General features: G+C 52.1%; 2 protein-coding genes across 3 annotated transcripts in view; both read right to left on the bottom strand.

Moving 5' to 3' along the window:
- Nucleotides 1–177: 177 nt before the first annotated feature.
- On the bottom strand, nt 178–10,649 carry ANKRD2 (ankyrin repeat domain 2). 2 transcript variants are annotated; one of them, XM_025274051.3, is made up of 9 exons: nt 10,340–10,649; nt 5,334–5,435; nt 3,904–4,062; nt 3,687–3,794; nt 3,094–3,192; nt 2,625–2,723; nt 1,726–1,824; nt 1,517–1,615; nt 178–476 (listed from the first exon to the last, which is right to left on the bottom strand). In XM_025274051.3, exons 1-9 carry the CDS (start codon nt 10,343–10,345, stop codon nt 327–329), a joined length of 921 nt encoding a protein of 306 aa, XP_025129836.2. In that variant the 5' UTR covers nt 10,346–10,649; the 3' UTR covers nt 178–326. The 2 variants fall into 2 exon arrangements, with proteins under 2 accessions (XP_025129836.2, XP_006061222.2); XM_006061160.4 differs by lacking the exon at nt 10,340–10,649 and adding an exon at nt 9,012–9,280.
- Nucleotides 10,650–10,892: 243 nt separating this feature from the next.
- The window catches only part of UBTD1 (ubiquitin domain containing 1), a 51,056-nt gene continuing 41,266 nt past the window's right edge, over nt 10,893–20,682 (bottom strand). Inside the window, exons 2-3 of the mRNA XM_006061161.4 lie at nt 13,299–13,526; nt 10,893–11,959 (exon numbers count right to left, since the gene is read on the bottom strand). Coding sequence (XP_006061223.1) covers nt 11,574–11,959; nt 13,299–13,526 — 614 coding nt within the window. The 3' untranslated portion in view covers nt 10,893–11,573. The remainder of the gene's footprint in view (nt 11,960–13,298; nt 13,527–20,682) is intronic.

Here is a 20,682-nt window from a genome sequence, read left to right as displayed (position 1 = left end):
TGATCCATGCTGGGTCTTAGGAAGTGGGGTGAGAGGGAAGAGGCAAGGAGAGGCCTCGGGTAGGAGGGCGGAAAGGCTCCAAGTTCCCCTCTCGCCTGCGCCCATCCTTGCTCCCAGTCTTCCTTCATTCCTAAATATTTCAGGCACAAATAGAACAAATATCACACATAGCAAAAATGACTTTTTTTTTTTTTTATTGCAGTAGCTTGTGGGTGTTCCTGGGGTGTATGCAGAGGAATGGTGTCCTCAGCTCTGAGGGCCATTCTTATGACCCTCGGGCTGTATGCAGGGGACAGGCCAGGTGCCTGGTAGGCTGGGACAGGCATTTACTCGGCTGCCACAGGCTGGGGGGTCTCCCGCCCACTCTCGGTGGACCCCTCCAGTCCATTCTGCTCTGACCCCGGCTCAGGGTTCTCCAGAGCGTGCCGGGTGTCGGCTTGCCACAGCTGCACCAGGTCTGTGGGGGTCTTTCCTGCCTGGGGGAACCAAGAGGAGATCTGGTCATTGTTGAGAAGTCTGTCCCAGAAAGGTGCCTCAACCAGCTGGGAACAACTGGCAATGTCTGGAGGCATCTTTAGTTATGGCAACTTGGGGGTCGGGGGTACTTCTGGCATCTTGAGTAGAGGCCAGGGATGCTGCTCAAACATCCTATAATGCACAGGACTCCCTCCACAACAGAAAATTTTCATTTCAAGATGTGAGCAATGCCCAGGTTAAGTCCTCATTTACACCTTCCCCTCCTCTTCCTGATTTTCCCACTATCCCCTCAACCTCCCTCTTTTTTTTCATACAGCTAGCTTCTTTTTTAAAAAAATTGAAGTATAGTTGATGTAAAATATTATATAAGTTACAGGTGTACAATATCGTGATTCACAATTTTAAAGGTTATACCCCACTTATAGTTATTATAAAATATTGGTTATATTCCCTGTGTTGTAAATATATCCTTGTAGCTTATTTTATACATAATAGTTGGTACCTCTTAATCTCCCACCCCTATGTTGCACTGTGCCCCCTCCTGCCAGCCTTTCTTGAGTCATGATGCCCCCTTACTCAATTCTCCTCCCTTTTGTGATTGCTCTAGGCCCCAGAGAAGAGCTTGGACAAGGGGACATAGGATCCTAAAGAAACTAGGGGACCAAAGGAGCCAATGCAGGGTGCTAGGAATGAGTGTACCAAGTGCTTAGCTTCCTTTCAGCTCTGTTTCTCCACAACTCTGGCTTCCCTGAGCCTGGACTTTAGGACCCCCTGTGTTCTATTCGGGGGCCTTTGGGAAGTCCTCTTACCCTCCTGGCTGTTTTCTGCACTTAGATTTTCTGGATGTAGAACAGCATAGAGAGTTGGGAAGCTGGTGGGCCCCCAATCCCCAGGGGCCCGGAGAAGCCTCCACTGTGACAGTGTCCCGAGAGCAGGCCGGCCAAGTCTTGCTCAGTTCTGTCTTTCCTCCGAGTGCCCGGGACAGGGCCTCGGAAACCAGTGAACCCTGTTTACTGAATCAGGGAAGGAGGGAACTTACCAGGTTCTTGCTCATCATGTCAGCCCCATGCAGGAGCAGCAGTTTGATGATTTTGTAGCGATTGAGCCTCACAGCATCATGCAGGGCGCTGTCCCCTTCCTAGAACCAGTGTGACACTCAGCGTGGTCCATGGGAGCATTTGGGAGCCCTCAGGGGGCACAGGGAGCCCCCTGCGGCAGGGCTGGGCAGGAGGGAACCCAGACACTCACTCTGTCTTTGGCATTGATGTCCAGGCCCAGGGATAGAAAATGTTCCACGATCTCCACCTGCCCCGTCCGGACTGCCACATGCAGGGGGGTGCTCAGCAGCTGGGTGGGAGGAAGCAGAAAATGCTGGCTGAAGGGACCTGGGCTCTGGTGCCTCTGAGGGTGGAGGGGCTGTCAACTCCAGCCTTCTCCCAAGGAGGGGGAGGGAACTCTGTAATTTCCCATCATCCTATCTGATCATCTAACTCTAAGGCATTACCTGCCACCTCCTCTGGGATGCCTTCTATGATTCCCCTCTCACTCAGATGTGAACAACTGCTCACTTCTCTGCCCTTTTAAAATAATTATAATAGATGCCATGTATCAAGAGATGACTATGTGACATACACAGCAAAAGCTTACAAAACATCAGTCTTATGTTAAATAAATAATTACTTGACATACATTTCCCCATCCAATACATATAAGAACTCTACAAAGACGTTTCATAGATGAGCAACAGAGGCTCAGAGGCCATCACCTGTTCAAGGTTACATAGAAAGGATTGAGTGAATTCAAAATGGTGGATGGATAAAAAAGTGAACAGATGAATGAATCACTGGATGGATGGATGGATGGATAGATAAATAGAAGGATGATGAATGATTTCATGGGTGAACAAATCCTGCATCTTTTGGATGGTCCTAAAGTCACCAAGATAGTGGATTTCCTCTGCTCTTCCTGCTTCCATTCCCAGATGGTGGTCTCCAAGCATTTGCTGCTGATGGCAAGACCTAACCCCGGGCTCTGAGGCACCCCAGAAACCAAACTAGCTCACTAGCCACCTGCTTTCTGCTTTTCTGCCCTCTGCTTCCCTCCCCTCCACTCTGCCATCCCAACATCTGTGAGCATTATTGCCTCACCTTATCCCTCACATTGGTGTCTGCTCCTCGGCTCTGCAGGAGTCTCACCACCTCCAAGTGGCCCCCACGACAGGCCCAGTGCATGGCTGTGCAGTCCAGCTAGGAAGGAAAGATGGAGCCTCACTGCAGAGCTTCAGGGAAGAGCGTGCCCTTGGGGAAAGGACCCTAGCCAAGAGGGCAGGGAGATATCCAGGGGAAGGGTCCAGGGAAGGACAGTGACACTCCAGTGGCTGGGTAGTGGGTGGAGTAGAGCCGGAGAACCCTCGGGGGGTCCATTAGTCCAGGCCAGATTTACAGACAAGGCTTGGGGAGGAGGTGGTGCCCACACAAGTTCACACAACACACTAGCGGTGGGGCCTGGCCCCGAGGCAGTTTATTTGTGTCCCAGGTGGGAGGTCTGCAGGGACAGGGAGTCCATTAGTGCAGGACCTACCTCCTGCCCCTCACCCAACACCTGCCTCTTGCTCACCCGGTCCTGGAAATCCACAGTGGCCCCACTCTCCAGAAGCTTCTCAAGGATCTCCATGTGGCCCTCCAGGGAAGCTCGGTGCAGGGCAGTCCGGCGAAACTGTCCCCAGAGAAACAGTCAGGGCCCCAGCCTGTCCTCATCATCCACCCAGGTTGAGACCAGGGCTTATCCCAGCCTGATTCTGACCCCTGTGCTGGGTCCCCATATGGTCCACATTCTGCCAGCTCCTTCATGCTCTGTGGGACCAGCCTTGGAGGCCTCCTATGCACTGGGGACCTTCTCACTGCCCCCCCCCCCAAGCACACAAGCTGAACCAGGGCATGGTGCAGGTGGGATTCCAGCCCAGTTCTCCTGGTCTTCAACTCTGTATTTGATTCCTTCCTCTTTTCCCCCTAAATATCCAGGTATGTATTACTCTGAAGGTGGTTCAAGCTGGAAAGCGTCTCCTTAGAGACCTGTGTGGGGAAAGGAAGGGGGCATCCCAAATCTTCTGAGGGGCCCCCTCTCAAAGGACACTGATGCCTGTTCTCAATTCATAAGGCGCAGCTCTAAGAGGAGGCTGGCACAGGTGCAGGGCCCGGAAAGAACATCACCTGATCGCAGGTGTCAGGGGAACCCCCATCCGCCAGGAACTTCTCGATGACCTTCATCTTCCCCTCCACCGCAGCTTTTAGGAATGTCTCCTCGTCCACAGGGCCCGTCTGGAGGGCGTGAATGCAGTCATGGTGGGGCCGCCCCGAGGTGATCCGCGCCATCCTCCCCTCCCCCGGCTCCCCTTGCCCACACAAGCGTCCTCCCTAGAACACTTACGATCTCCTCTGGCTCTGGAGGCGGCTCCTGGGAGGCGGCCAGGGCTTCCAGTTTCTTCTGCTTGCGTTTTTTCCGCAGCTGGATGAGGTTCTGGATGCCGCCCACGTCGATGATCTCCCTCCGCAGGTCTAGAGATGTCTTCCGCACGCGCTCTTGGCCCTGCGTGGGGATAGCCCATTAACCCCACACTGGGACACGGAGTGTAGGGCTTGGGGACCTCTGAGCTGAGCCGGAGGTGGAGGACAGGGAGCTCCTCTCAAGGAAGAAAGAATCCAGGTCTAACTCTGCCGCCCAGGACTAGGTGAAGCCAGTGAAACTGACACAGATGCCTCAGATCAGGGACCAGGCAGGCCTGAGGGGGCTGGCTGGGAGTTGCCCAGTTTCAAGGCTCCACATAGGTTGGGGGTGTTGATGAGGAAATCTCAAGGGCAGTTCTTAGCCCAGGCCTCCAGAACCAGCTCCTGATTCTCATCTTCCCGTGCAATTCTCCGCCTCTCTCCCTCCCTCCATCCCTCTCTGTGGTCATAAAAATAATACAGAAACATGAAAGCCCTTCTCTCGCAGAGGTAACTTCTATCACAGCTCACTTGATGCCCTTTCCATCCTCCATGTTGTGGTCTGGAAACCGCTTTTCTCTGACCAGCAATGGAGATCTCTCCTGTCAGCACACACAGCCTCCCGGCCTCCCATTACCACACGCCCTGTTGTGTGGCTGCCTCATCACTGCCACTTCCAAAATGGGTCCCCTGGGATCTTAGACACCTGCAGATTCTGACTCAGCAGGTGTGCAGAGGAAAACTTTATCACCACCACCCCTCCCCTTTTTCACTTCCAAATTCTTTGTCTGGTCGAATAATTAAATTGATGTAAGACTGATTAATAGGAGAAACAAATTTAATTTCATGTGTATAGTAGTCCATAAAAATATGAGACTCGAAGAAGTGACTGAAGCAGGCAGCTTTTATACCTTTTAGGCAAGGAAACAATAAATTTGTGAAGTACTGAAAAGACAAAGGAGTTTGGATTTGGAGGAGCTAATTAGTGAAGAAACAACAAGTTTTGTTTATACAGCCTTCTCAGCCCTGAATTCCTGATATTTGGTGATAAGGAAGCTCTCTGCTTTCCTGATAGAGGGAGGGTAACTTCACATGGGAGATTTATCTCCTGCTTTCTGGGGAGCAAAGGAGGGTCAGTGTATTCCTACACTGGCTTTTTCTCAAATGACTTTTTAAAATAATCAGTATACCAAAGTGATATATTTGGGGGTGGCATATTCCCCTTCACAAGTGTGGGGTGGGGCCAGGAGGCTGCATCACTCACACCTCCCAGCGGTGCTGAGCTGCAGGTTCATGGACTATACTAGGAGGAGCAAGACTGTAACTGCCTGGCCTCTCTGCTGAGAGCGGATACTGGCTTCTCCTAGCACTTACCTTAACCTTTTGTAAGGACGGACTCTCAGGCCTATGGTGCTTCTCATCCTCCAACACCAGCATCTCCATGGGCAACTTCTGATGGGTGGTTCCTCGGAGTTTCTGGGGAACCAGGGAGAGGACAGGTTCTGGGATCTGCCTGCTGTGCCTAGGGGACCTGACAGCCTCCCCCTCAACTAATTCAAGGACACCCCCAAAAGTCTTTCTCCTGTGTGACCTCACAGCCCTTTACCTGCTCCACTCCTGTATGGTCCAGGAGAGGCCCAGGTTAGAGCTGCGCTCCCCACCTCAAAGCTGGGTTCCCCAACTCAGCCTCAACCCCAACTCCAGTTCAAACACCTGCCTATTGACAGCCCTGGGTCTCCAGCAAAATAGGATTAAGGGCCAGCAGAATGAGTTTTAATGAAATTAAATATATTCAATATTTATAAGCACTGAGGTCTTTTGGGGGGTTAGGTTTAGGGACATTTAAAATTCACTTTGATAAAACAATTGTGATAAATGATGAGTATTTCTTAATGGGCTTATTTGACAATGTAAAACTTTGGGAACTCTGTCAGTTACCCACTTATTTCCCTCAGGTTTTACTGATCTGTGAAATCCTAGGGCATGGAAACTGTTGCTCTCAGGATATCTGAGGGGTAGGACCTAAAGCTCTCCAGCTCTTAGCTTAAAGTGAACTCTAAGTATTAACCTTAGGTGTGTGTTAGTTGCTCAGTCATGTCTGACTCTTTGGGACCCCATGGACTGTAGCCTGCCAGGCTCCTTTGTCCATGGGATTCTCCAGGCAAGAATACTGAAGTGGATTGCCATTCCCTTCTCCAGGGAATCTTCCTGACCCAGGGATCGAACCCCAGTCTCCTGCATAGCAGGTGGATTCTTTACCATCTGAGCCACCAGGGAAGCCCCCAAAGTATTAACCTTCTCATTGTAATAATACAGGGTGGAAACTCTGTCAAGGTCTCCTCCCCATTTGTAGCTCCTACTTGCCTGGACTACTTCCTTGTCACCTCCTCCTCTCTTCTAAAGGAAAACACTCTTTATGAAGTGCGCCCCCCGCCCCCCTGCTATCTCTGAAGTCCCCACCTTGCCAGGATATTCACTCAGGCTGGAGGGTGCTGAGTCCAGGTGGCAGCTGGGGAGGAATGACTCCCTCTTCCAGAGTTCTCAGCTGCCTTTTGCACTCCAAGGGTTATACTCTTCAAGGGTCATTTGAGGGCTGATTTTCCAGGGCTTTTTTTCAGATGTTCCATGGTCCACTGGCACCTCCCTTCCATATGAAGTATACATGGTTTGAGGTCGCCCAAGGGCTGGCCTTGTTTGAAACACTGCATCTTTACCAGGGGACACCTAGGGCTTCAGCTACTACAGCATGTGGGATCTTGGCCAGCCCCTGAAGCATCTGGAGGATGGGTTGGTCTTAATCACCTTGGCAACCCCAGCACCTGTGACAGAGGCTAGCACATAGTAGGTGCTCAGCAAGTTTTTGGAGAGTAAATGAATGAATGAGTTCATGGATGATGGCAGGCAAGCTTATCAGCTCTGCACACCTCCAAGTCTTCAGTGATGACCTAGCCCAGTAAAGTCCCCATCGAAGAGCCCCAGTCCCTGGGCTGGTCTCCGAGGTCCTCCTTCCCCACCCACCCCAAGAAAGGGGTGCAGGCTGGATATGAGGCTCTCCTCTAAGAATGCTGCTGGGCTGGGGCCTGCTGGGAACAACTGGGTCTCTACTGCTTACCCGTGCCTTACTCAGACTCCATAGCCCCTCACTTCGGATTTGTCTCTGTGGACTGCCATGCAGCAGGTGCTCAAGAAATGTTTCCTGAATTGGGTTTTCGTTGATGAAACGCAACACAACAAAATCCACCTTACTTCATAGATGGTCGCATAGATGAAATGAGAGAATGCCTGTCCACTTGTAGCACAGTGCCTGGCACGAAGGAGGCACTGGCGGCAAGGCTGGCTCTGTGGGCACGCAGAGTCCTGACAGCCTTGCCTCTATATTTACTGGATGAATGAATGGATGAGGACTGCTCCCTGTCCTCTTGCTGAAGATCTCTGTGTCCAGTGGCAGCATTCCAGAAATGGTCCAGCAGCATGACTCACCTGCCTGGCCCTGGTGCTCATGCCCTTGGGGGAGTGAGAAATGGCATTCCTGGAGATCCAGGGATGCCCCGACTGGGACTCAGTGGGCTCAGTCCAAGCTCTTCCGAGACAAACCTGCCCTCCCTTCCCTAGGCCTCATGTCTTCTTCCACCGGAGTCCTGACCCTCCCCTCTTCCTCAATCCCATTCACCTTTTTCTTTTATGAATGAAGTCTATAGGAGACGCTGGAGACCCAGGTTCAATTCCTGGCTTGGGAAGATCCCCTGGAGGAGGAAATGGCAACCCACTCCAGTATTCCTGCCTGGGAAATTCCATGGACAGAGAAGTCTGGTGGGCAACAGTCCATGGGGTCTCAAAGAGTCAGACATGAGTGAGCAGCTGAGTGCACACACACGTGCACACACACACAACCTCTAAACGAATTTATCTCCTCCCTCCCATTCCTGGTAGGGCTAGTCTATCCCCCTCCAAGTTCTTCTCAAGGCTGTCAGAGATGCCTTCCTAAAACAGGTCAGACGGCACCACTGTGCCTCACTCAACAACATGCAGTGGCTTCCCACTGCCACAGAGTATCTTTCATGTGGCCCTTGCCCATTGGTTTGTGCCCTGCCTGCCTTCCCAGCCTCAGCCCCTACTGCCAGACTCACTCCTGACAGTCCCATTTCCACACCTGGAAATTAGCACCTGCCATTTCCTTAGCCTGGAATACCCTCCCCATGCTGATCACCACTCGCCATCCCTGAAGGCCTGACGCAGTGCCCTCCTGTGCACAGAGAAGTCCTCAAGAGGGTCCATGGTCAATGTGATCACCCCCGTTCTGTGCTCCTTCATTCTGAGTTACACCTCTATTTCACCCTCTCTCCACTCTGCCTTGTTTCTGAGTCGACTGTGCGCCTGACAAATGTCAGCTAAAATGAACACAGGGTTGGTAAGGGAGAGGCAGAGGCTGACCTTACTGAGCCCCTCATTCCTCCCAGCATCAGGGACTTGGCAGAGAAACTCCAGGTCAAGTATTCGTTTCCATCAAATGAACAGTGGGACCAGCCCACACCTTCCTCCCTTGCTTCTTTATTCCACAGAAAATGCAACTGTTCAGAGCCCCGTGCTCAGAGGCCTCCCCTGGTGTGGCTGATGGTCCTAGAAAACCCATGTCTCCCTTGCCAGCATCCCTTCCTCACTCTGCTCCCAGTCTTTATCTTTCTTCAGGGACCAGACACTGGAGTTTCTTTTGTCCCAGCCTCCCACCCAGCAGCTGGGGGATCTCGGGGCCCTGCACTCCCAGGCCGCATCCTGGCTGTCCTGTTCTGTGTAGCTTAGCCTGTTTTCTCAAAGCCCAAGTGAGCAGACAGGGTCTCAGGGAACCCAGCTTGGCTCGCCACTTGTCTCTCAAGATCTGGGGGCTAAAGCCTTCATTTCCCACTACCAACAACCCCCTCTCAGGAGCACCCTGGAATAGCACCAACTGGGCCCTTGAGGACACCTTCCTGCCATGTACGGCAGCCGGGTTCTGCCTTCCCTTGACAGCAGAGCTGGGTGTCCCCAGAACCCCCTTGGGCCCCACGCCAGCCCTACCTCATTCTCCTCCTCCTGTGCCAGCCGCTCCTCAATAAGTGCCGTGGCCCGCTGCACCTCCTCAGAGCCTGCCATTGTGCTGTTGCGACCCGCCTCAGCAGGCCCCGGGCGCTTTATATGCCAGGGCCCCCACCCCCGCCCCGCTAGGTGCTTTTGCCATGAGCTCACTGGCCCAATTCTCCACCTGCCTCCCCCACCTGTCACCTTCACCCCGGGCAGCCCCAGGGCGCAGGGAGAAGGATGGGACAGTTGCAACCCCTAACCCCTGGCCTATTAAGTCAGAGGGCCCAGTGCCTTGAGAGTGGGGATTGCAGGAAGGAGCCTGCCAGGCGCCTGTCCTGAGTGCTCAGGCCCAGCTGGGCCTCAGCCAAGGCATCCAGGCTGCTCCAAGGACCCGCTGGCTGCTCTTAGCTCTGATGGCAGTGCCACCTGCTGGATGCCTCGAAATCCTGCCCAGCCAGTGTCAGTGTGGGGTCTCAAAAGCCAAATGTGGAAACCCAAGATAGGCCTACATTCCCAGGCTGTCCTGAGAACAGGCTCGCTGGCTCTGGGGAGGCGCAGACACTGTTTCCCCTGGGCTGCAGTGCTGGATGGGGGGTGGGGAGAAGGGCAGGTGCCTCCCTCTGCCTGTAGCTCTCGCAGATCTTTGCGTCTTGGCGTCCCACAGTGCCCCCTAGTGAAGCATCGCTGCATTTGGCCACAAGTCCATGTTAATGCTTGTGCTCAGTTGTGTCCAACTCTTTCCGACCCCATGGACTGTAGCCCGCCAGGTTCCTTTGTCCATGAAATTTTCGCAGCAAGAATACTGCAGTGGGTTGCCATATCCTCCAAGGTATCTTCCCGACACAGGGATCGAACCCTAAACTTTTGTGTCTCCTGCATTGGTAGGCGGATTCTTCACCACTGTGCCACCTGGGAAACCCATGAGTCCCTGACAAACCTCACCCGTCTGTCTGTCTCAGGGGACCTCTGGGGGACTTATACAGAGTCTTGCTTCAAAAGAAGCCACCAAAAGGGCCAGAATGCAGGGCTAAGCCCGGGTGACAAGGACACCAGCTCCGGCTGATCATCCTTCCCTCCCTGGTTTCCCTGTCAGGCTGCCCTGACCGGTGGTCATGCTCACTGAGGAAAAAACTACTCCCAACTGGAGAAAGGGCAGACCTGCTTCGCTGAGTTCCACACCTGGATCTGTGGGAGCAAGTCCTGGGTCACCACAACCCAGGTTTAACCTGCCAGTGAACCAGACGCCACAGCCCTGTGCTTCCGTGACACTCACGTGGCTTGCCCTAAGCCAAACAACCTTATCTAAGATGCCCCTCTCTGCTTACCTGCATGCTCTCCCTTAAGGAAGCACAAGACCCGGCTTCTTCTGCCCTCTGCTTCTCTTGGTGGCAAGCCAACACAGGCTCATCATCGGAATGCGTCAGAGATTTCACTGTAATGTCACCGAGGGTACTATCTCCAGGACACTGCACATCCCCCAGTCCCAAGGGCCTGGCTCAGGGACTGCAGAGGGAAGCCAGCACCCTTGAGCTGCAGGAGCAGAGCAGCAGGTTAACTAATGCTGCCTGTGGTGCCACCCTGGCTTTCAAAGTGAGTTCATGTCCATTATCCCATTGAATCCTGCCAGCAACGGAGGGAGGGGCACCACCTCCATTTGAAAGATAATCAAAGCGGGCTCAGAGGTTAAGTGGGTTTTCCTGAGGACCCATGAGAATGCAGGCCTGAACACCAGCAGTTTGTGCCTTGCTTCACCATACTCTCTGCCGTGCCCGGAGCTGCTGGGCAGGCTGCACACCCACCTGCTCCACCCCCCTGACCTGGCTCCAGGCTCCACAGAGCCGCAGGAGAACCCAGAGTCAAAGCCAGGCAAGCAAGAAGGAAGGAGCAAAAGGCTTTATTGATAAATATGCAGATATGTCTATATACAGGGACCTGCTGTGGGGCCACGACCAGGCTGCAGACCCCCCACCGCCAGGGTCACAGCCAGGAGATGGCCCTGTGCAGACCCCCAGCCACCACTGCCCAGCCACTGCCCCCTCTCTGCCAATTGTGCTGGGGGCTGGGAGAGGCAGAGGCCAGCCTCAGGCTCCTGGCCCCTGGGGGCTCACGCGTGGTCCCCTCCCCTCCAGGGCACTGGCCCTGTGCCCAGAGCAGAGTCAGGGCAGGGAGACAGCAGCTGCTTCAGACCCTGAGCAGAAAACCGGAGTGGGCACAGCCATCAGCGCCAGAGGGCAGATCCGGGCTCCAGGGGCCTCTGGGCTGGCCCTCGTGGCTTGAACCTGCCTCGGGAGACAGAGACCGGGTGGAGGGCCCTGGTTGCCTTTTCTCTGACCAAGTTGGCAAGGCCGGTGTGTGGCAGCACACTGGTTCCTGGGTGCCGCGCACTGGTGGCCCGCGGTGTTCCCGGGAAGCAGGGTCCTCTCAGGGCTTGCCCAGCAGCCATACACAAGAGGTGCCCCTGAAGGAAAGGACAGCTCTCAAAGGCAGCAGCAGGGTGGGGGGGCCTCTTGGCCCTGCAGAGCGCCCCCTGGCCTCTCTGCCCAGGGGTCCATGGGCTCCTCAGTCCTGGGGCGGCGGGGGCTGGTTGATGATGACCTGGATGACAAAATCTTTCTGGATCTTGGTTTCCTGGAGCCGCGTGCGGTCTGTGAGCAGCTTTCCGGAGAAGAACCATCGTTGCCAGGATGGCTCGATGCCCTCCTGGGTGTGCAGCTGCCTCTTGAGCTGCCCCACCGTGTCGGGCAGGCTGGCACTGAGCCTCACGTCCTTGCCCGTGGAGAGGCGCACCTTCAGCGGGAACTCTCGGCGCACGCTGGGGGTGGGCTCAGGGGGCTCCAGGCTCTCCTCTTCTGTGTGCTCCAGAAGCAGGTTCACGGGTGGCGACAGGCAGTAGATGGGGAGTTGGTAGCGATTGCCCAGCTCATCGTAGCATTCACAGAGGGTGCCTGTGGGAAAGGCAGGGCGGTCAGAGTTGGCTTGGGGACCCACTGATATGGATTAACTTGTGTCCCCTCCATCATATTCATACACTGAAGCCCTAACCCTCAGCATCACTGTACTTGGATGTTGGAGCCTATATGAGAGCAATTATGGTTAAGTGAGGTCATTTAGGTGGAGCCTTGATCCAGGGGGATTAGTGCCCTTATGAGAAGAGATACCAGAAAGCTCTCTCTCTCTTCTCCCACAATGAGGACTTAGTGAGCAGGTGGCATTTACAAGCCAGGAAGACAGTTCTCACCAAAACCCAAATCAGCTGCCACTTTGATCTTGGGCTTCTCAGACTAAAGTTCTGTGGCTTAGTGAGCCACCGAGTCTGCAGTGTTTTGCTGTAGCAGACTGAGCAGACAAATATACCTGCATGGTCACCCCACAGTCCTCAAACCCACCCTACGGTCACGTCTTCCTTGTACAGCTGGCGGGGGCCCGAGGTAGAGTCAGGAAGACCTGGGCTGACATTCTGGCTCCACCACGTCTGGCTCATTCAACCTTAGCAAATTACTTTTCATTTGTTCATTCAGCAACCCCTTCCTGAGCATATGTGCTACGTGCTGGAGTTATAAGGCTGATTGAAGTAGCATGAAGGCCCTGCTCTTCATGACTCATACCTAGCGGGGGCTTCAATCTTCTTACTGGTACAATGTATTGCATGTAGTAATGTATTTCCTGTATCTTAAGCACCTACTACATGCTGAGACTGGACTAAATGATGTTATCTGTACCTTGTTGAATCCTAACACCCATCCTATGAGGGAGGTATCCCCACTTTATAACTGTTAAGTCACTTGGGCTTTAAATTTGAGAAGCTCAAGGTCACATAGTTAGGAAAGAGACACGGTTAAAACCCAGTTTCTGACTCTATAGAGTTCCCACTGTTATTCTCTGCTTTGCACAGCCTCAGGGGCTGTTATGAACTTAAATGAAATGATGCAATAGAAGCTTCTAGCTTGGTGCCCATCATATAATAATACTCAACAGAAGGTTGGTACCTGAGGTGTGCTAGGATCCCAAAGGGCCCCAAGTAATCTTTAACTCGCTCTCATCACACTGCCCTGAGATGTGTTGTGTCTTTCCACACCCTCCTCAGGAAAGCAGGGACTGTGTTCTCATTTTCTTGGTGTCCCGCTCCTGGTCTATGCTCATAACGGTTGCCTGAATGAACAAATGAGTAGCCACACTTGCCACCCACAGCCTGCATGCAAGCGCCTGACATGGGGCTGGCCACTGGCTCTCTTCCCCAACCGCCCCCTTGCTCTGGTGGAGACAGCCCCTGCCCTGCCCACTGACCATGGGGCAAGGTGATGCTGGCTCCATCCAGGATGGCCTGAGCCAGCTCGTGGTCATTGGCCTCGGCCGCGTAGGCGGCAGCCTTGAGGGCATCCCAGATCTCCTTGCGGCCCTCGAAGGCAGGCGCCGTGTCCCAGAACTCATCCCTCTTGCTCCGCAGCTGCCCATCAGTCATTGGGTAGTCGCTCTTCCACTTCAGCCGCTCCTTCTTCAGGGGCTCATTGCGTCCTGGGCAGGACAGAAGGGAGAAGCTGTGCATGTGGAAAGCCAGGACTGTAGTCCACCCTCTCCCAGCCCAGCCTCCCCAGTCCTCACTGCTGTGGTCCCTGAGCATCTAGGTCTCTGGGCCCCTTCCTGGACTCAGGCAAGAGTCTGGAAACCGCACAAACCCCACCTGGGGATAAAACCCCTTTTGTCAGCATAGCATATTCTGCCTTTATTGCTTCTGTTTAAGTCTTAATTTTATTCTCTTTCTTTGATTATAAAATTGCAAGTGTTCAGTATTTTAAAAATCTGGAAAAAATGTAGTTGTGTCAAAAAACAAAAAAACAACTGCGACCATTTTCGGACCCAGCTTGTGCCAGATCACAGGCTAGGCGTTTTAGACGCAAAATGACCCAGTAGATGGTGGAACTAAGACCCAGAGAGCTTGTCATTGGTCTAAAGCCCTACAGGTACCAATTTAACGCCAGGTTTTCTGAATCAGAAGGTCACTCTCTGACCGCTGTCTGTACTGTGCTGCCACTGGAGAAAACTTACTCAAGAATTCCACCATTTAGAAGTGACCGTTGCTGGGGCTTCCCTGGCGGCTCACTGGTAAAGAACCTGCCTGCCAATGCAGGGGACGTGGGTTCAATTCCTGATCCAAGAAGAGCCCACATGCCATGGAGCAACCAAGCCAACAGGCTACAACTAATGAGCCTATGCTCTAGAGGGTAGGAGCTGCAACGACTGAAGCCCAAGCACCTTAGAGCCCGTGCTCTGCAGCGGGGACGCCACCACAGAGAAGCCTGACCCCCACAGCTAGACTACTCCCCCTGCCCGCCACAACTGCAGAAAGCCCACGCAGCAACGAAGACCCAGCACAGCCAAAAATAAATAAATATGATTTGTTAAAAAAAGAAGTAACCACTGCTGACACTTAGACGCATTTCCTTTCAGCTCCCTTTCCTCACTTTTCTCAATAGAGCTGGAGTTCTAAATAGAGTTTTAAAAACAAAAAACAATTTATGTTAAAAATAATCCTGTGATAGAAAAGGATTTAACTGTTTTTGTGCCAATACACAACCTGCTGTTTATTTCACACTTATATTATTGTCCATGTATATTCCCATGACTAAAAATAATAAACATTTATACTGTCTTGTTACTAATATTCCACCATAAAGTTACAAAGAAGTTTTTTGAATGGTAACCAACCAACCAAAAAACCCCTGCAGCACTGGAAGAAGAAAACAATTCTGTGAAATGTCACGATTCTTGTTACCCAGCCCCAGGTGACCCCCAAGACAACTCCAGACCTAGGTCAAGACTTGAGGGCAGAAGCATCTCTCAAAGGCTCTAGGAAGCTCAGTCATCTCACGGGTGAGGTCAAAAGCACTCGGCTCCTGTTACAACTCAGATCCTAGGAAAGATGGGGAAGTAAAGCTGGGGCAGGACCCCTGGGCTGGAGCAGGACCCCTGGGCTGGAGCAGAAGAGGGGTTCCTCAAGGGAAGAGGAAGACATTCACTGTCTAACTGTGTGAAAGAAATCTCGTGGAAGCACTTTACTTACATCATCCGGTTTCACCCTTCCAATGGCTTTAGGTGGTAGGTATTATTATTGCTATTTCACAGATAGTGGGCCAGGCAGAGAGACTGAATGACTTGGCCTGCAGTCACACAGCAATTGACGACAGCGTGTGGGCCCCACCACGGGTTCATACTGAATCCACACACGACCCTCCTGTGGGTGTGCCACTACCCGCGCAGACAGAAAACTCCAAAGCCAGACATTTAATCTGAAGTGTTCCTGGGTTAGCACAAGGAAATGCAAATCCTCTTTGTAGGAAAACAACTTCAAACCAAGCCTCAAAGAATTCCCGAGATGAAGTTCCAAGAAAAATAAATAATAAGGTCATGGTTTTTTTTTTTTAATCACAACACACAAAGAAACAAGGCACTGTGAGCCCGAGCCAGCAAAAACAACAGGCAAGAGAATCAGATGCACAAAGACTTCAGATACGGGACTTATCAGACACAAGGGATGAAACACCAAGTTTAAGAAATGAGAGCCTTAAAAATATGAACAGGGCATGGGAAAAACACCCACATAACTATCATCATAAGTATTCTGTGAGAGCAGTAGAGGAGAAACACTGGACATTTTTCTTTACAATGGGCTATTGATAGACAGTGTTGGAACTACAGGTTCTCCATATAGAAAAACATTAAACAGGATCCCTACCTCACACTAGCCACAAAAATCAAAGCCCAGGTGGATCAAAGGCTTAAGTGCGAATGCCAGAAAGGAGGCAGAAAGAAACAGAGGATGACAGAACTGTTTATGTGTTTTGTTGTGGAGTTTTGGCCAGGAGGTGTTTCTGCCTGGATCAATCAAATCCCCCTGCTTCATGATTTCTGAGTCCTTTTCTCTTTGGTCCTTTAGCACTGGTGTCTCCCTAACAAGAGCTTTGATCCCTCCAGATTCACAGGCTTTATGCAGTGACACCCTTGGGACCTCCAGCATATGTCACTTCTGACCCTCCACCCAAGGACCCAGATGTCAGGACCTTTTAACTTCTTGAGCGCATTTCTATAGCTTTCCTGTCTCCTTCCTCTTTGCCAGATGTTACTTCTTCCTGGTCTCTATCTAACTGCTGCTCCTTCTGGGTAGAGGTCAGGCCCAGCTAATGGGCCACTTCTAATCTGCTGAGGGTTGAGAAAGCTTCGTCAGCACTGTCAAAATTGAGAGCATCTGGTTCTAAGACAGAGGTTTCCTAAAGAAGACACAGACTAGGCTTTGTCTGGGACATCTGTTGTTCCTGCTCAGATCCTCTACCCCACCGCCACCCTTACTTACACGGTCAGGTTTTGATTTTGTTCCTGACAATTGAAGTTGTGACCTCAGGATATCTGAAGTGTAACTGTGTATGCATTCAGCTCACTCTAATATAAACACGGCCCCATGGTGTCACCTTTCAAAGTTGTCACCTGAGGAGGCCCACGTGCCTGGAGGAGGCTTTGCTTGCGTACCTGGCCCTCAGAGTCCCCTCCCCTCCATGCAGAGGACAGCATGCTTTCCTGTCTGTGCTGTCAGAGACACACTTCTCATCCCAGGATGGACACGACGCCCGTGAGCCTCCCCAGATATTAACTGCATCTGCATCACCCAAGACACAAAGCCTTACAAGTTCCTCACCCTGCACGCTGGTCCTTTTAGACTGAAAATACTAGAAAATATTAGAATAGGGCGCAATGGTAGGAAGGGGGAGGGTTGAAAGGGCAGCGGGGGCCCGGCCTTCTCAGTCGGCACTGCACCTCTTCACCAGCAGGGGGCAGTCACAGCGCCTCTGGGCCAGGGGCTGGCTCCCTTTGCAGTGAATCAAACACAGCAACAAAGTACCCAGGAAAAGTTCGCCAGGTCCAAGAGAAGCACGTGTAAGAGACATGACAAAAATGTCTGGATCCCTAAACACCAATGCTTACTATTTTAGACAAGATACAGACAAAACATAAAAGAAAGCTTTTACTCTAAACATACAAGCAAACTGATGATTAATATTTTAAATTTAATTTTCCTAATATCATTAAAAATACTGGGCAGTGGAAAGGGTATGAACACTTTTATATGTGGTACAAATTGATACAAACTTTCTGGAGGGCATTTGCTATGTTACCAAAAGAACTTAAAAGTGTGCATCCCTTTGGCTCAGTGATCTGGTTTCTAAAGTGAAAGTGGGCTCAGCCGTGTCCGACTCTTTGCGACCCTGTGGACTATACAGTCCATGGAACTCTTTAGGCCAGAATACTAAATACCCACTAATACAGTGGGTACCCTTTCCCTTCTCCAGGGGATATTCCCAACCCAGGGATTGAACCCAGGTCTCCTGCACTGCAGGAGGATTCTTTACCAGCTGAGCCACAAGGGAAGGCCAAGAATACTGGAGTGGGGAGTCCATCCCTTCTCCAGTGGATCTTCTGGACCCAGGAATCGAACTGGGGTCTCCTGCATTGTAGGCGTATTCTTTACCAACTGAACTATCAAGGAACTCCTTGGTGTCTAAGAAAATATTCAAAGAAAATAATCACAAGTGTGTGGCAGAAATTTATCTACAAAGCTGTTTAGCTCAGACTGGTTTTCTAGAAATAAACTCAGTGCACAGGAGAGAGGCTACATCACATCTGTGCATCCCTGGCAGTCACTCTGTGATAGGGCAGAAGGAGGCTAAGTAGCATGGGGAAAGGTCCTTGATATGGTGAGACGCAGGTTAGAGAACAGCAAGTGCTCTGTGCTCCAGCTTTTAATTTCTAAAAATATATGTAAAATTACATATATATATTAAAAAGACTGGAAGGATTTATACCAAAATGTTTGGTTATATCTGATTGGCAGTTACCGATGATTTTTTTTTTTTTTTTGCTTCTATTTTCCAAGTTTCCAACAATAAGCATTAATACTTTAGTAATAAGATTAATGAAAATTGTTAACAATGAAAGCTGTTAACAAGGAAAAGGGGTACATAAAGTTCCGAGGAGAAGCCACAGGAAAGTAGGAAGAGTCTGGGACGCCAAGGGGTGGGGTTTGAGAGTGGTGGAGAACTGGAGAACCCAAGGCCCACGGCCTCTAGGATTTCAGTTCCTGGCAGCTCTGGGTGACTCTGTTCAGGGCCAGGCAGGCTCTGCTGGTTTCAGCAGCAGCAGCAGCAGCATCTAGGGGCCTCTACTTGTGTCTCCACCTGTTCTAGTTAAGCTCCAGGTCAAAGACAGAGTAACAGAAATGGTCCTTATCCCCTGTGAAGTTGACAAAAGAGATTAAAAAACATCACAAAATAAAAGATCAAGGTACCTGCTTGTCTGTGGAGGGACAAAATGCCCACAATAACCCTGGGTTTCTGTGATTGTGGTGGGCAGGGAACTGAGAAGAGAATGTAAGTTTCTCAGTAGAGGCAAAAGCTGGGGTCTTGCAGGGTTGCCTGAAACGCCACTGGTGTCAGGACCAGAGCTGGAGGGCGAGGCTGGGGTACACACTCAATTCTGATTGACGAACCCCACACCGAACACAGCAAAACAGAGGTGGAGCTGGCATGCTCATCCACACCCTAACATCAGCAAGTTCAACGGATTGCCTCCAGAGTCGCTGCTGAGAGCAGATTCAGAGGGTAAAGAAAGAAGAAAACAGAGGGCACGATGTCTGGGTCGGGGGAGGATAATGATGGTGGACGCTGTGGTTTGGCCAGATAATGAACGGTGTCTGGTGATATATCACCCCCAGGGGAGGGTACTGAAAGGAGAGTGGGAGAGAGAACATTAAAGGTCCTTTCCAATTTGCATAGAGCTGGAGTGCCTCTTGGAGAAGGCAATGGCAACGCACTCCAGTACCCTTGCCTGGAAAATCCCATGGATGGAGGAGCCTGGTAGGCTGCAGTCCATGGGATCACTAGGAGTCGGACACGACTGTAACGTTCAAGTAGACAACCTGAGCGACTTCACTTTCACTTTTCACTTTCATGCATTGGAGAAGGAAATGGCAACCCACTCCAGTGTTCTTGCCTGGAGAATCCCAGGGACGGGGGAGCCTGGTGGGCTGCTGTCTATGGGGTCGCACAGAGTCGGACACGACTGAAGTGACTTAGCAGCAGTAGCAGCAGGAGTGCCTCTATGAGCGTGTGTGCACGCACGTGTGTATGTGTGTGTGTGTGAGATTCACAGTGCTTAATTCAGAATAACTACACAAGAGGGGGTTCTCAAGAACCCATGGAAGGACAATGGAGCTGCTTCCTGGCTGCTTCCCTCTGAACCATCGTGGCCCAGCTTCTCAGGAAGGGTCTGACAAATGTGCAGTGAGCGGGGTGGGAGGCAGTGGAGGACCACAGCTGAGATCAGCAGAGGGCAGCGGGGGGACTGGGAGAAAGGCCTGCTGCGAGGCAAAATCAGGCAGTCCCTTCACTCGTTCATCTCAGACTCCAAGAGATCCTTATCGTGGCTTCGGGGACTGGCACACCTGAGCCACTTGGGAGTGACACCAAGTCTGAGACCAGCCAAGGGAACCAGAGATTTCCCAGGACAGTCAGTCCACCCAAGCCGGGAAACAGCCCTATTTATACCTATGGCAATTCCCAAGCTCTATTTCCACACTCGTTTACCAAGCTCCAGCTCCAGGTCCCTGCTCCAAGGCTGGGGCCAGCAGTGTTTTCTCCAGAGGCACTGATTATGTGACAAGCCTGGGCGTGCTTGAGCTGGTGGGAGAGATGAGGCTCCAGGCAAAAGGAGAAGGGACAAGGGCCTCCCCATCCCAACCGCCCAGGCTGCAATGGCCCTCTGACCAGGATGCAGACTCAAGTCTCTCCTCCCTTCCTCTTCCACCCTGGCAGGCAGAGCAGGGCTGCAGGGGGCTGGAGAGACGTGGCTGAAGTGCCGCACCTGGCAGAGGGGATAAGAGGCCCAAAAGAACAGTGGGCCCAGAAAAGGATCAGCCTGGCCAGGAAGGGCGCAGGCAGGGGAAGCGCAGCCCAGGTAATCCCTTCAGGAAGCACGGTATTTATAGTCAGCCTTAACCCAGGATGACCCTCAGAGCCTGGGTAACCTTCGAAAGGAAAGTGCTGGCCCAGCTCTGCTCTGCTGGGGCCTCGCCACGTGGCCTCTTTACAGCCTGGGCCCATCTTCCCCATTCATTCCCTCAGGCCCAGATCCAGGCTTCAGGGAGGGAATGGGATGGGGCCAGTTGCTAAGTGACAGCCCAGGTTTCCTAAACTGCAACCCTTCCTAGGACACGTCTGGTCTCAGGGGTCCTGGGCAGGGTTGAAGGACTCAAGGCTCCTCTGGGAGCCCTGAACTCAGCTCTGTGATGGCACCCTGCCTGGGGCAACTGCAGTTCCCTGAGATGGTCCAGTCTTCCCCCATGAGGCTGGGACCACCTCAAGTTCATCACTGGGATCCTGGGGGCAGGCACACTAGCAAGTCTCAGCCACTGTTTGCCCAATGAGTGAGTGAATGAAGTGAAAGAGCTGTTGAGGAAAAACGGGAGGAACTGGGGAGGCAGAGGCCAGATCAGAGATGGGGGAGCAGAAGGAATCTGCTAGAAGAAATCCCAGGAAGGGAGAGAGGTGAAAGACAGGGGGTGGCAGGCCAGGAGGGACAAAAACAGTTCCTGAGGTGTACAGCGAGAAAACCCGCTGGAGGATGG

The sequence above is a fragment of the Bubalus bubalis genome, chromosome 23 (assembly GCF_019923935.1).
Source record: "Bubalus bubalis isolate 160015118507 breed Murrah chromosome 23, NDDB_SH_1, whole genome shotgun sequence".
Classification (NCBI taxonomy): Eukaryota; Metazoa; Chordata; class Mammalia; order Artiodactyla; family Bovidae; genus Bubalus; species Bubalus bubalis.
The sequence above is the reverse complement of the archived record's forward strand: the minus strand, read 5'-3'. Positions and strand labels throughout refer to the sequence as shown.

What these genes read in the sequence shown, in the direction of transcription:
- ANKRD2 (XM_006061160.4), bottom strand. Translation starts at nt 9,086, where the DNA reads ATGGCAGGCTCTGAGGAGGTGCAGCGGGCCACGGCACTTATTGAGGAG. An exon ending in CGTCCTTACAAAAGGTTAAG is followed by an intron (nt 4,063 to 5,333) that starts GTAAGTGCTAGG and finishes ATCCCCACGCAG; the next exon opens with GGCCAAGAGCGCGTGCGGAA. An exon ending in CTCCAGAGCCAGAGGAGATC is followed by an intron (nt 3,795 to 3,903) that starts GTAAGTGTTCTA and finishes CACGCCCTCCAG; the next exon opens with ACGGGCCCTGTGGACGAGGA.